The 16,333-nt window shown below is 35.4% G+C and overlaps 1 protein-coding gene across 21 annotated transcripts in view; it reads left to right on the top strand.

Moving 5' to 3' along the window:
* The window catches only part of KMT2C (lysine methyltransferase 2C), a 143,418-nt gene that overhangs the window by 30,741 nt on the left and 96,344 nt on the right, over positions 1–16,333 (top strand). For 11 of the 21 annotated variants that reach the window (XM_087915750.1, XM_087915749.1, XM_087915748.1 and 8 more), the window contains exons 2-4: positions 2,338–2,426; positions 11,078–11,219; positions 12,566–12,775. In XM_087915750.1, coding sequence (XP_087771876.1) covers positions 2,338–2,426; positions 11,078–11,219; positions 12,566–12,775 — 441 coding nt within the window. The remainder of the gene's footprint in view (positions 1–2,337; positions 2,427–11,077; positions 11,220–12,565; positions 12,776–16,333) is intronic. The other 10 variants (XM_026719882.2, XM_087915756.1, XM_087915754.1 and 7 more) reach the window with 2 other exon arrangements.

Here is a 16,333-nt window from a genome sequence, read left to right as displayed (position 1 = left end):
TTGTAACTTTTGGACAGTATCTTTTTCCTTCCTTCTCATATGCATACAATTTACTTCACTTTTCTCTGAATCAAGATTGACTGTTAAGTTTACAGGAAGAATTAAGTTCAGTCTATTGATTTGATTCTTAAAATAGCAATATTTTCCTGGATTTGAATAATGTTCACAGCAATAATAACCTAATATTATCTCATGATTTCATTATCTTTCATGATTGCAGAAAACTTGCAATTGATCTGGAACTACCTACTAGTATTGCACAAGTTTCTCTACTGCTTAAAATAAGAGAAATGTATTTACATTGGAGCCTGTGCTCAGAGTATGAAGGAATGCAAGCATCGCACCTACTTTAGTAAATTGTACTGAACACAATGGATCTTACTTCAAAGTCCTCAAGACTCTTTTATAAGATGCTACATAAGAATTTTTTCAAAAACATACAAATGTTAACTACGTATTCTTTATGTAATAAAGAATTTTCTCTGAACAGCACTAGCAAGATAGAGGAGAAAAAATTACATATAAAAGGTCACATCAGAACCATAAAGCAAGTGCAGATATACCATGAAGGTTTAATTTTGTTCTAGATAAATTGATAGAGGGATTATGAAACATATTTTATTATGCTAGTATAAAATTCTACAATATTCATATATTGTACTGCATAAGCCTTAAATATTTGTTTTATTTGTTCCCCAAATAGCATTTCATGTCACGTAGATTTAGTATTATGGATTCTTAGAAGAGACTGAAAACAAATAGTCACTTCAATGGCATCATTTTCTAAATCTAAAAGCCTATAGACAATAGAGAAATCCAAAACTCTTATCCACTTGTAATTTTAAATGCAACCAAAGGGAAACTTCATTAAATATTTTCCTAGAAAAATAAAATTAATTAAACTTTACTTAATTAAAAGCAAATTAAATTCAAATTAAGTTTTTTTCTTCCCTATCTTTTGGAGTATGTTTTCTGTATGACACTACAGTCATATTGGGAGCACCAAAGTGCTTCCGGGTTGAAAGAATTAACTGATGACATCATTTTTGCCCAAGGGGCGCCCAGCTGGGGGCTCTCTTCATATCCCATATGCCCACCTAAGTGGTACATGAGCATGCTGATCATCAGCCCAGGATCCCAACTATGTGAGCCACCGTGCTCCACTAACAATACATGATATAAATTATAAAGAAAAATTATTGAAACTTAAAAAGAAGGGAACCGTAGCCGGAACTAAATATTTGCATTTTGATATTAAGATGATACAAATTCACTAAAAGATTTTTTTTGCTATGTTTACTGGGCCTTTCAGAAAATATTTTTTAAAAGGTTCGCTGTTAAATTCATTATGTCAAAGGAATTTACTTGGCTTAAATAATAGAATGCATATCTGTGTGTCTTTTCCGTATTTGCCCTTTTGATTTTGATGTTTCCCCTACCACTTTTTTTACAGTCTCCAATATTTTTTTATTTATTAATCAAATTTATATACAGTAGCTGCACATATCTGAGAAGTGACTTCATGTTGTGCTATTGCTGGGTTAAACTTGGTATATTGTTAAGAATAGGCCCAAAGATTTTATATTTTATTCATCAAATAAAATTGTTGTAGTCTTACTTTGAAGTTTAAAATATTACAAGATACAAAGGTCAATGCTTAGTTAGTTTAAATCACGGTTTTATTTGGAATGGAGAAATGTGTTGAAAATATTTGCTCATACCCCTTTAGGATCCAGATTCTTTTACTAAAGTACAGGTAGACTTTAATTTACAACAGTTTAGTGACTATTCATAGCCACAATGGCACTGAAAAAAAGTGACTTAGGACCGTTTTACAGATTTACGACCATTGCAGCATCCCCATGATCATGTGATAAAAATTCAGACGCTTGGCAAGTAACTCAGATTTATGACTGTTGCAATGTCCTGGGATTATGTGATCGCCTTTTGCGACTTTCTAACAAGCAAAGTCTATGGAGAAGCAACTATAATAACCAATATTACTAATGTAACAACTGCATTGATTCACTTAACAACTATCGCAAGAAAGATTGCAAAATGGATCAAAACCTACTTGACAACTGTATCACTTAGCAACAGTTATGGTTGTATGTCGAGGATGACCTGTATTTTATTCGCCTCTGATGTTACATTAGGAGCAGATAGAAAATGCACATCTTGATATTTCTCTGTATTGTACATTTCACCCATTATTATTGTAAGGTTTAATGTTTAATGTTTAATAAAATTTAGTACTGTAATGAACAAAATAGTTTCCTTGGTAATTTGGTGCTTTTTTTCTAACGTTATAAATTGTGTTTTTCTTTCCTCTCACAGGCCTCGAAATAGAGGAAAACCTGCGGTGGAGGATGAAGACAGTATGGATGGATTGGAGGCAACAGAAACAGAAAACACTGTGGAAGTTGGTAAGGCAAATAGACTAGGACTGATATAGATAGATTTAACAAATGTCTAAACTGAATTTATACCATGGAATAGGCTAAAATGATAGTAGGGTCATAGCATTTTAGTTTTAGTCCCAAAAGGGAACTTTAGAGTATGCTAGACCAGAAACATTACATTTCTCAGCCATTCTTAAGGCAGCTATGAGATAGCATGGTAACTCCACTTTGAAGTATCATTTTGGAATTGAATCTCAACTGGAATTGGGAGTACATGTAAGTGCTGCCTATCCTATAAACAACTTTGCTTCAGTGTGTTGTGTGTGAACCTAGCAATTCTATTCCGAAGGTGCTTTTTCCAAAAGGCAATTGGATTTTCTTGGTTTTTTTCCTTTGAAAACCTTTTGCTTCTGAGAAGCTTCTTCAGTTCCAACTGACTGGTGGGGAATAAAATGGTTTATATTCTTTGCAGCTATCCAGTTGTTAGCACTCTGAGAGTTGTTGAGGCCACTTGAGGGTTTATCTATAGCTTCAGCCATCTGAATCCGAGTGTAAACCGGTGTGGAATCTTCTTGATAGGTGGTATCATATCTTCCCCTTCTGTTGAGGGAGGACTGTTCAATTTTGACATAAATGGCCTCTTTGACTCCTCTTTCAAATTAGTGCTCCTCTCTGTCCAGAATGTGAACTTTGATGTCTTCAAAAGAATGACCCTTGTCTTTCAGATGCAGATGGACTGCTGTCTTGAGTTTGTTGTGCCATGTGTTTGTGACTCTTTTTGTTGCATGAATCAGGACCTGATGTCAAACCATAGTTCATTTATTTGAGGATAAGTAGTCCTCGAGATATGACGTTAATGGTGACTGCCCATTACAGTCACATGTCACAACAGTTGTTAAGTGAAACAGCATCACTTAACTTTCCTTATGCAAACATAAAACGAATAAGAGAATTGTTGAATAGTGCATAGGATGCCTCGGCAGTAGGCCCAGAATACCTGTCCAGGGCCTCCCAAAGCTACCCCCACCACCTGAGGCATCCTGTGCTCCACTTCTTGACAGGATCTCCACAGTCCTTCAGCTTTCTTCCCATCCAGCAGGTAAGAGAAGATTAGATCTGTTGCGAACTTGCAAACTTTGGCTGCCTTGATCTCACCTTGCTTGCTGGGTGAGAAGGAAACTGAGGTTTGCAAGCACCAGCTGATTCATGCCTGCTACAGCTGCCTGATCTCCAATGGGTGGATAAGTGGCTGCAGGTTCCCAGCAGGATTGAATATCCTTGTAAGAGCAAATGATTGTGAGGTTGTCATAGCCATCGTAACTATGAAATTGTTGCAAGTAGTTTTTGGGAACTCTGATGTAATTTTGAATGGTTTGCTAAGTGATCTGTCCTAAGTCAAGGACTACCTGTATTGAACGTTGTACAAAAATACTCATTTGTATTAGGTGAACCCTGCCTTTGTGTGAGAATTATCTGTTCCCTTGATCTCAAACAAGTAACGCCTGTATGCTTTATTTATGATGTGCCTTCAATGGCTCACTTTGGCGTATTTGCAAGCCACCTCAAAAATAACATTTGCTTATTCCGATATGACCTGGACTTCACTTTAATATGCTTCAATTATGTCCTTTTGCCCAAGGATAGTTTCCTTGGGCAGTGTTAACCAACCGCCTACTATATCTAGAAGAATATCTATTTGGTTTCAGTTTCTTCTAATTTTTTTTCCTTAAGAAGAAAAACAGGTTAGACCAGGGGTGTCAAACTCAAGGTCCATGGGCCGGATATGGCCTTTGGGGTACTTAGATCTGGCCTGTGGAGCCTCCCAGGAAACAGCAAAGGACTGGCCCGAAAGTGCCCCTGCCAGCAAAAACAGAGCTTGGGAGGGCCACATGTGTCCCTCCTGAGCTCTGTTTTCACTGGCATAGAGTTGTAGGAGGCCGTCCCAGCCGAAAATGGAGATCAGGAGCCCGTTCTCCCTGGAAGAGCACTCGGGCCCACAGACACCCCTGACACGAGTGACATCAAGATGGCCACACCCATCCTGGCCACGCCCCCCCCAAGCGCAAACACAATCCCAATGCGGCCCTTAATGAAATTTAGTTTGACACCCCTGGACTAGATTCTCTTTTGAAATAGTGATTAGGCTGCTTTTGGTAAAAGCTGATCATTATCAGCTAAAGACTAGTGTCAAACAACGTTCTGTCTGTCCATAAGTGATAGATTGTTACTAACAAAGCACAAAGGATTCTTGAGTTAAACTTATTATTAGATTTATTTTGCTCTGGGGGAAAATGAATTTTACAAAGTTATGGTAGGCAAGAAGTACAATCCTGTTTTTAGTTCTCTTGGTAGCCTTTGTAATATTAATCTTGGATTGATAGTCTAATTTGGTTTTGGAGTATATTGTAATAAATTTCTGTATTTTTGCTCTTGCTTGGATGGTTGATTCCCCAAAGGGATGCTTTGGGATTATTGTTCTGCTCTGTAGCAATTAAGGTATGTTCAAAACAGTATCTGTTTTAATTTTCATATTATTTAGCATGTATCTGAAACTGTGAAATTTGCTCAGGAACGGAGAACAGGGAATCACGAGAAATAGGAAATAGCCCAGTCTCTTCCATGCACTTTGGAAGCATTTGAGCAGTGAGATTTGCAATAAATAGAATGAGCTAGAATCTAATCCAAAGGAGACAGAAATGTTGCTTTAATGTATGGTTCATCTGCCCAGTTTTTGTGATTTGCACGATTGAATGGTGAATGATGGTTTTGGATGGAACTTGGTTCAAGAACCAGGTTGATAATTTCGGTATGCTGTAGGAGGCAGGAAGCTTAGATTTCTATGAATGCCTTTTATCAGCTGTGATTTATGAACAGAATAGGCCACTTCCATGGCAGAGATAGTTTTGTGTTAGTAACCCAATACTTTGGTTGCCCTTAGGTAATTGCTGCATTGAATTATTAGGCCTCCAAAACAAACTGAAACTAATGGAATGAGTTTATTAACGGGCATTGGTAGATATTACCACATTATGACAATTCTCTTTCAACTGCAGTACCTGCTAACTTGCCTTGTGTGCCCGCTCTGAAGTTTTATTATTTATTCTGTTCTAAGGTTGCATAAGATAAAGCAAGATAAATCAATCAAGTGAGCTGGCAGGGTCAGGGGAGATGTCCTTTGCCAGACAGGGTTGCAAGAAACAGGATCTTGCTGATTAAATTCCTTCTTGTTAGGCAGCCAGTTAGGATGATGGATAAAATGTTGTACTGCATTGCCTAAACACTGCTGGAATGCTAGCGGCAGCCTCATCATCTGCATTTATTTTCAATTTTGTTCAGCAATTATTTTTTTAGCCTTTCAGTGCATAAATTACAGCATTACAGGTTTCCGTGCGTGGCAATCTGGGCAGTCACTTGATCACTCAAGAGAACATGAGTTTTGGTATCTTGAGAAGCTCAGCGCTTTTCTACAGTTACAACTTTTGCATTGTTTTGTTTTTTGATGCTTTTGAGTTAGTGTTGACTTTTGGTGAAACAAGTCCCTGCAGTTTTCGTGGCAAGATTCTAGAAATGTCTAACCATCACCAAGGTCATCAAACTGGTTTCATGCCTAAAGTGGAACTAGAACTTGCACTCTCCTGGTTTCTAGACCAGTGCCTTAAGCACTACACCAAACTGACTCTCATAGTTACAAGATGGAAAGGAGATATTTTCGGATCTAGATTGAAGAACACTTATTAGGGGTCTCTTACTTGTATAGCAAAGGAAATCAGCTTTGCTGGAAATAAATTGCAAAATAAACATTTTTCCCCAGGGAACTCAGGATATATTCCCAATGGGCCAATGGAAATAATATGTTTAAATACCTGGAGGTATTTTTTCATATGTCTGGCTCCAATAAAATTTATCCAACAAATGTGATGTAGAATTTTCAGAATAAAAGTTACTGCTACACGCTTGCAGTCGTAAACTTTTCCAAGCCAAATGCAAGGCACAACTTTTATATGGAGCTAGGTTCTTTTGCTTACTTTATCCCCTTGGAATGATGATCAAAGTTTCTAAGGACTGAAACCTTATGCCTTTTGCAGCTCAGGAGTGGGCAGGCAGAACTTAAAAGTACTGTAGATCAATGTTTCCCAACCTTAGCAACTCTAAGATATGTGGATTTTTGCTCCCAGAATTCCCTAGCCAGCCATGAGTATCATACTGATATTCTTGATTAAGATCTTCTCTAATCTCTTTTCTAATCAGGATTAGTTCACTAAATTATGGAAGGTTTCCAATCTGAATGGAGATAAAAGTCTTAAAGAAATTCTCTGTATTGAGATTGTCTCCCATTTTCTAGTGTCTCCTGCCAAGACAGTGTATGATGGCTATAGAGTGTTGCTCTGACTTTGTTAAATTTTCCTATTTGTGAAAGTTTCAGATATATCTTCTCCCTATCTAAAATTCAGCTACAAGTGCCTAAATATAAAATGGCTTATATTTTTGCAAGTTTCAGTGGTCCCCAACTCTGTGTGAGAAGGAAAATATAGGAGGAGCCTTTTTTTTGGATCATTCGTATCTGTGCAGTGATGACAGCAAGGAAGCTACCGGTTGTGATTTTCTTCATTATACATAGAACATTTATAGACATTTACAAGTCAATCTTTTTCCTATTTCCTACTGCACTTAAGAATACCAGACCATACAAACTAGTTTTATATCATACATTGATTACTTTTGGATAATGATTTTACAATTATTTATAATGTCAACAAATTATGTGCAGCCACACATAAAATACAACAGGAATTTATAGTTAAGTGTTATTTGAGGGAGAAATGTGTTATATTTGTATTTTGTACCTTAATAATTATTGTATTATTTATGTTTTAAGGCAAGGCCTCCAAACTTGGCAACTTTAAGACTTGTGGACTTCAACTCCCAAAATTCGTCAGCCATGGGGAATTCTGGGAGTTGAAGGCCACAAGTCTTAAAGTTGCCAAGTTTAGAGACCCCTTAACAAGATTTTATTTTAACATGATTAAATCCTTTCCAAGAGTTATGGTTACAGCTAGTGCCAAGATTATTTGAATTATATTCATGTACAGCTTTTAATTCTATTGATTTTACCTTTAGTGTTATAGTATAACATTTGTAACAATGTACAGTATAAATGTTAAGTTGCCCACTGCCATACAGGAGTACAGATAATCCACAATTTAACAATGGTTAAATGTTAAATTGTTTACATTGTTTAATGACAGAAATTAAGCCGGAGCCCCCAAAACTATTTGCAATCTGATTTTGAAGTTATATTGGCTGCAACCCCTCCGCTTTTATAGTAATGTGATCACATTTTGGATGCTTGGTAAGTGGCTCAACTTTACTGCTGCTTGCGGTGTCTTATGATCACATGACTGATGCTTTTTGACATTTTTTGTTGGTTTCCGATATTTACCTTTGAGTTCTAGCCAAAAAAACACTCATTATGTAAAATTGATTCCATTAATGACCACCGTGTTTGCTCAGCAACTATTGCAGTAAGGTCATAAAATCAGGTCCAATCACATGGTACCTGCTTACTAACTGTAAAAATTTATGACCATAATTCCAGGCTCAGTTATAGCCATAAGTCAAGGATTATTTCTGGTTGTAACTGTAGGGCATGTGCTTCTATTTTGCTGTTTCTGTAATGAAGTTTATCATATATATTTAAGACTTCTTCTAAAGAGTGCTAGGCCAGACAAATTTTGCATTTTATTTCATTTCTTTCAGGTCATAATGCTTTATGGTTACCATTTTTCAGAGCCTGTATCATTAGGCAGCAGATAGTGAAACAGGAAAATTCTTATTCCATCTGATCATGAGCAAAAGATACAATTTAGCAATCCTATCTAAAGTTTTATGTGAGAGTTATTTTATATTACTGTATTTTATAACTGACAATATTATTTTATACTTTTGCAAAGTACTTTTGTAATTTATTGATTTAATCTTTAGTATTTAAATTTATAATCCTGTAGTATTTGTATTTTATTGCTTTATTTTATTCTTACCTAATTTAATAAGAAATTTTTATGTTTTTCCATCGGAATACTGTAAAAGCTATTATGAAGCTATAATAAAAATGTTCTATTCTAGAATCATACATAGTGTTTGATTATAGTTTTAGGTTTAATTTACAGGTATTTTCTGTTAAACATAAAAAATTAATTTACACTGTTATAAATACAAAATTACTGATAAGTTTTATATTATCGATTTTTCATTTTATGCAGGTCAAAGACCAAATTAGTCAGACTAATATTATGTTTCCTATTTCAAAATACTATGGCTCAGAGTCCAATGTAGTGAACACGTCAGCCTCAGTCTTCCTGTTACATTGGCTTGAATGTTGCTGTATTTGAGGCTGTTTCTTTTCCTATCATAGATACTACTGGATTAGCTTCCATATGCTGGCTGTTATTTAGCTCTCTCCATCCCAAGAACAATAGCCAGATTAATGGAAAAAAACGATCGGTCTCCCACCGTTCTGCATTAAGAATTCTAGCAGGAAATATCTTCCTTTCACTGTAGCTGAATATTGTTTTTATTATTTTAAAGAATTCTTTAGTTTTGAATATTGTGATCAGCTATTGTGTAAGTGCAATGCATATCTTAAGTTCATAGTACCTTGAGTTTTATCTGGAGCAAGGAGGGATACAATTTTTAAAGAATGTATTACAGCTTACTCCAACCAAAATCAGCCCTAACAATTAAATCAAACAGAGAACTGTGACTAATCCCACATTTTCAGGTTGAAGCAACGAGGTACTGGTTTTTTGGGGCAGGACTGATGCTCTATAACAGCTGAGATCAAGCTAGCCCATTCCTTAATATTTCAACAGCTTTTGAGATGGAGCTCCAGAATGTCTTCTTCTGATTTTATTAGGCCATCTTTATTTCTTGTTTTTATTGTTTTATGTTTAGATAATGTTCTTTTACTAATTTCATGGCAGTTATACTGTTAATGTTTTACTTGGTTTTTAACCATCTATATAAGCCACTGATACTCTTTGGATTGTGATGGGTAGATAAGTAATAATTCATGCTTAGTTTTGTTCATTTGCTCTAAAAATTGTTTGGGATACTCATTCTAATTCTATGTCACAGAATAAATTTACCATATCCAGTAATAATCTGCTTTGAAAAAGTTTGAAAAATCAGTATTCTCTGTCTCTCCCCCCCCTGCCCTCGCTTTATATCTTTTAAGGTGTTTTTTATTTTTTTATTTTTATATTTTATTTCTCACATTTCAGTTTGAACATTGACATGCCATTTCAGTAACCTTTACTATGTACTTCAGTTATCCTCGGGTCCTTTTTTGGATAAATGCATTAATACTAGATTTCTACATTCTGTGATGGATTTAGATTTAATTCTCCTCCTAGCCTGGTGGAAGTAGACTTTCCATATGTCCATCATGCCATAACAATTTTTGTGTCCTGTTAAAAATGTTACACCAAGAGTGAAGCAGAACTATTTAATAGGATGAGATTGACAAGAATTAGAAAGGGTTAAAGCCAATAAAGTTCAATAGAAATTGGGAAGCAATTTAAACTATCACACTGTAGTTACTTCCCATACCTTCTGTAGCATGGGTATCAAACTCCCCACATCACATTGCCATCACATGATGTTTCACGATGGTTTCCCCCTTTGTGGAGCTGGGATGGGCGTGGCCTCAATCTGAAGCATCCAGTTTGACACCCCTGTTCTATAGCATTTATCAATGACTAGTAGAGCTGCTGTGAAGACAGTCACAAATCAGCCTCTGCTTGTTCAATTGTTCAGCCTAAATCTACATCCACCACATTTTTGTTTACATTCCTGCAAGATGGAACAATAATAATTAAATTTTGAGGCCTTGCTTATGGTCACTCATAACTTGGTCATCGCCTATCTGGATTATTGCAATGTACTCTACATGGGGCTACCCTTGAAGACCATCCAGAAACTTCAGCTGGGTCCAGAATGCAGCATTGTATACAATAATGGGAGTCTCTAGGTTTGGCTTGACTACAGTGGCTTTCAGCCTCTTTCTGGGTGCAATTCAAGTTGCTGATCATTACCTTTAAAGCTCTAAATGGCAAAGGGCCTGGTTATCTCTGGAACCATCCTTCCCTAAGGACCACCCTTTCTATCAGGTGAAATAGGATGGTTGGTACTCCTAGTTGCTTCCCCTCAATATCTGATAGAAGCTAGGTAGCCTGTCCTTTCTATGGCAGTCCATAGAACACTCTCTGTGGAACACTCTGTCCCCTAAAGTTTGACAATCCTTTGTCTTCTTAGCCTCCCCCCCCAAGTGCTTGGAAAAGATTGGATAATTTATACATTAAAAGTTTGATTTGGTACCAGGTCTTGGTTGATTTTAACATGTTTAGTTTTAACATGTTTAGTTTTATAATTTTAATATAATTTTATAGATTATTTTGATTTTTGATTGGATCCATCCAGAATTGGTTGGAAAGTGGGCAGTTATATAAATGTTTTAAATAAACAAACGAGCAAACAGACTAATAGATAAAATTTTGTGGTATAACTTTGCTCATAGTTTGAAAATGGGAAAAAAACCCATCTTAGAACAGAATGGCTTGTTTTGTTTAAACACTTTAAAATGAAATCTATAATCAACTTATACTCTCCTTGCTAAGCAGATACCAGGGAACAATTTACAGAGGAGGATGCCCAAAGTGAAGTGGATGATGACAAGAAGCCAACCCCAGATCTCCAGTGCTCAGTCTCTCTGGACTCTGCCAACACCAATTGTTCGATTGGGGTTGAAGCAAAAAGCAGGTTAGCGAGGCAGATTCAGAATGAGTGAGAGGGTGGCTGAGACTGCTACTTTTTTTAGACTACTTTTGATTTGTCTATAAGTGATTTAATTGTGTTTATTCTGTTCATTCCTAACCAAGAGAGGTAGATTCATGCTTATAACTTTTCTCTAACTCTAAATTTATAATAGCGGTTATAATAGTGGTTTGGATGATGTAGAAATCAGAAATCAGTCACTTTATTAACTAAATTTTAAAATAGATTTATTCCTTAAAGCACTGAAAATAGCTGTGAAAAAGATTGGATTTGTTTTTCTGCTTCACAAGAATATCTTAGCAAATTTATTCCTTTGTTTATATCCCACCTTTGGAAGCCAACATACCTAATAACTCCTCCTCCTCCTCCTCCCCCCCCTCCTGTTTTCCTCATAAAAACCGTGTAAAATAGGTTGCGCTAAGATTTAGAAAGTGATTAGCCCAAGGTCCCCAATTGGCTTTTATATCTAAGGCAGTACTAGAATTCAGTCTCCTGGTTTCTAGCCAGGTGCCTTAACCACTTGAACAAACTGGCTCTCAAATTTAGTCAAAATGAGTTATTAAATGTCCAAACTAATTGTAAATTAAGATTATATACTGAATTTAGAACTTAAATGCACAACCTGTGTGATCAACACATTTTGGGGCAGACTGAAAATAATTAGGTGGGAGGCTGACATTTGGTTTTTGGTTTTTTTTTAGTTATGGTATGCCTATTTTTCAGTGGAGCTTTTCTTCATTTCAACCTAAACTGGTGAGAAACAATGCTGTCAGTTTTTAGCAAACCTAGACAGCAATGGAAGAAAAATTCCTGTCCTAGGGCAATATAGTTTTTCTCAAGCTTTAGGTTGACTTCTCTGAGACTTTCCAGAGAATGCTGCCAAATTTCAATTTTAATCTAACAGAAAAATCTATGGTATTAAATACATTTTGCTTAATGTCAATATTTAAGTAATTAATTTTAAATTAAATTTATATTTTAAATGTAATTATATTCACGATTAAATTTAGGGTTTCATCCTGACTATGCTAATTTTTGCAGTGCAGTTCTTGATGTGCTATTCAGCCTGAAAAGAGTTGCACCCCGTAGTATAGGCAATCCAGGAATGCTTAGCATTGGATTTTTTTTATTCATCTGGGATAACTTTGTGAAAACATTTACAGGTGAAGTTAGATCTAATTTAAATATTAATAGTTTATTGACTGTATTTAATGTAATTGGATGGCAAAATTTCTCTTTCAATTTTTTTTTTAAATTTGCAATTTTAAATACCATTTGAACTTTCTCTTTTGCCTTTCTGGTCTTTTTTATTTTTGGTCTGCTTGTTGTAGCAGTGAACAGGTCTGCGCTTTTTGTTACTGTGGGGAACGCAGCTCATTAGGACAAGGCGAGCTTAAACAATTCAGTCCAACTCCAGGGTTTATTGCTCCATGGAACAACCAGCCCTTAAATATCAATGAAACTGTTGACAGCAACGATACCATTGATGAGAGTATTCCAAGGCAGAACCCAGTCCTCCACAAAGCAAGAGGACAAAAAAAGTAAGCATTTCTCTGTGTTACAAAGTTAAACTATTTTATTTAATATTTTCTCCCAAAGCATAAGTATATTTTGAAGCAGCGTACGGTTTTGGTCTGCTTATCTGTTTGTTTAATAAAACAAATGTTAGGTGTTAGCATAACATACATCCAGAGTGTTATCTAAGTGGCAACTAAAAATCAAAAGCAGAAGTTCCTTACAGAATAAAGGAATATATTGGTTGACAGAAAGTGTTGTAAAATAATAGAGTAGAAATGAACACACAAATACAAACAAAATCCTGGAGCAAGAGTGCTTAGAAATGAGAGTAATGATGTGAAGCTGGCTTTAGACTTGGCGGCTGGGATACTGCAAAATGAACATATAACTTAAATTGAGAAACATTCCTATCAGAGGACTGTTGTGGGGTTACTCTTCAGTGGTGGGATTCAATTTTTTTTTACAACCCGTTCTGTGGGCATGGCTTGATGGGCGTGGCAGGGGAAGGATACTGTAAAATCTCCAGTCAGAGGTATTTGACGGTTCCCTGAACTACTCAAAATTTCTGCTACCGGTTCTCCATAACTGGTCAGAACCTGCTGAATACCACCTCTGTTACTCTTCTATAATCCTGGAAAGAGAAGCACAGCTGTAAGAATACCTGACACTGGGACTTTCTTTTTCATCCAATTTTGTTTTCTTCATTTTTGCATTTATTTAATATAATCTATGCCTAAGAAACATTCTTAGTAGTAACTATTTATTGAGAGCTTGAATGATGCACTTATACATTGAAAAAAAAATACTTAAAAGAGGCTTGAGCTGATTAATCAAAGTTTTTGTAGCTTATGGGAAAGTGCAAAATTAATTTACTTGGAACAGTTAACCATCTCTGTCCCCGAGGAGGGTGATGCAATCATACTCTAGTGCCATCCTGGCTGGTCTCCAAGTTTAGCTACTAAAGGGGATTGTTTGTTGGAGTTTCCTCATTGGTGGTGATTTCTGGGCTGGTGCCAATCAGATAAAAGCAGTGAAGTAGGAAATAAAACAAAAACTATGCAAAATAAGTATTTTGATTGATTTAAAGTGGATCATTTTAAAGGAAGGTCTAGATTACAATATTTTAACATATTGAAAGTACTTTAACTTCTTATTTGAATATATGTAATTTGTTTCCCCTTTTTTGATTCATTTTAAGTATAAAAACTTGTAAAGTAAAAATAAAGTAATTTATTCTACATAGAATAAATGTGTTGAATATGTGTTCAATTACATGTCCACAAGACAGTTATAGGTATTTGAAGAATCTCAAATGTTTTGAATGTAAAGAGGTGAAATTTACAATGATTTGAAATGTAATTAGGCATATTCCTGATCAGTATTAACAGTTTGTCACTCTTGTGGTGTTTCAGATCAAGGTATATTTTTGGTTTTTTTATATATATCTAATTTGTGCTGAAGTATTTTCTAAAATTGAAATACGAATTATTTATATCTAGTCACATGAATGAGTCAATAATTAATTTCAAGAAATAATATTTGATATAGAAAATAATGGAGATTACCTTGACAGAACTAGACAAGAACTATTATATTGGAAGGATGGGAGATAAAGCACGATCTCACAAAGATATACAGGTATTCCTTAACTATTTGGTGACAGTTTGAACTTACAATTGAACTGAAAAAGTGACTTATAACTGTTTTTCGCACTTAGGGATCGTTGTAGCACCTCTGTGATCACATGATCAAATTTTGGACAGTTGGCAACTGGGCTCATATTTATGATGATTGCAGTGTCCCGGTGTCATGTGATCATCTTTTGTGATTTTCCATTAAGCAAAGTTCTAAGCGCAAGGTGCACCACAGAATAAGTGTCCTGACAGTTAGAATTGCCTCCAGAATTGGAAGTTTTAAGAAGAGATTAGATAATCTCTTCAGATTCACTTAAAAAACTATGTTACTAACTTAACAACTGAAGCGATTCACTTAACTGTGGCAAGAAAAGTTGTAAAATGGGGCAAAACTCAGTTAACAATTATCTTGCTTAGCAACAGAAATTTTGAACTCAATTGTTGTCTATCTGTAGTTTAATCTTCCTATAGAGTAGACTTTTTTTTGGTCTGGTCTATCTATTGGGCTAGGCATCAATCTTGCAAACCCAATTGTGCTTTAATGCCCTTCCTTCTTATATCCCAATGAATCAGGAAGGATCTACCTGGGTCATTTTCGACAACTATCTTCCTAGGACTTAAAGCAGGGGTCTTCAAATGTGACAGCTTTAAGATTAAATGGTCTTCAACTCCTAGAATTCCTCCTCCAGTCATGTTAGCTCAGGAATTCTGAGAGTTGAAGTCTACAAGTAAACTTGCCAAGTTCGAAGACCCTTGACTTAAAGGATGTTTCAGCCCTCTCTTCTTATGTAATGGTGCTTGCATATTTCTCTCAAGGTTATTGTCTTTATTCTCTACGTTAGTAGTTAAAAGTCTTCATAAATTTATTATTAAACTATTATTATTAAAACATTTTTTGCTTATGGAGTTCCACAGAGATGACTCTAGAAATGTTTATGCAACTCTTGATAATCCAATTTAAACTTGTTAGCATCTCATTCAAGAATAGTGGTCTCTGTTGTGTATTTTGGTTCTGGGTTTTCTCTTAAATTTGAATTCTTAACTTTTTGTGAGCTTAGCTTTCTGCCATTATGTAAGCAAAGCATTTTTAATTATAGGGAATGTTTAGTTTTTTGTGCTAAATCTTAATTTATTTTTATTTATTTGTACTTCTCATTTCTCAACCACCCATCTCCCTTGGAAAAGGGCTCTGATCAACATATAATGCAGTCAATAAATTCAACTATTTAAATCAGAACAATTTAGGATTAAATTTTTTATTTATATAATTGATTCAAATACATAATCTGGAAAATGTGGCTAACAACATGTTAAACCAACAAAAACAATATTGGCAAGGAATAAAACATGAAAAATGTCACCAAGAACAAACCCAACAAAATAATTGATAAGGTGGCAAAAAGCTGTTTGACCTCAGGCCCTGGTGCACATGACGGTCTTCAGTGAAGGATCTTTTATGAAAGGCCAGGATTGGGGCCAATCTGATCTAGGTTAGTAGAGCCTTTTGGAAGGTAGGCTCTATGAAATAGATAAACATTCCTGAAGCTATAAAGATGGAAAAGTTACTTATTTTCTTTTTGAAAATTGAAATAATTTGACAGATACAAAATATCTGGTATTATCTCCAAAAGCCTGATACTGTATGTCTGAAAGATAGAAACTCTTTTTAGTTTTTCTTTGCAAGTTACAGTTTTAAAACAGTTGTAAAGAGCTATAATAGATAGTAGAAACAAACTTGAGGAACAGAAGGAAAATCTGCAACCAAGATAATGGTCAGATAAAAGTAACCTGAATCCAGGACATAACTACAACCTGAGAAAACATCTCAGACTTGATCGTTCCTAGTTCTTTCAAATATAAAGGGAAGGAAGAAGGAAGAATATTTAGACTGGCAACCTTCTGTTAAATGGTAAAAGTTCCCTCGCACCTATATGCTAGTCATTTCCG

The sequence above is a fragment of the Pseudonaja textilis genome, chromosome Z (genome assembly GCF_049901715.1).
Source record: "Pseudonaja textilis isolate UNSWEBS1 chromosome Z, rPseTex1.2, whole genome shotgun sequence".
NCBI lineage: Eukaryota > Metazoa > Chordata > Lepidosauria > Squamata > Elapidae > Pseudonaja > Pseudonaja textilis.
This window is presented reverse-complemented; position numbering and strand designations above follow the sequence as displayed.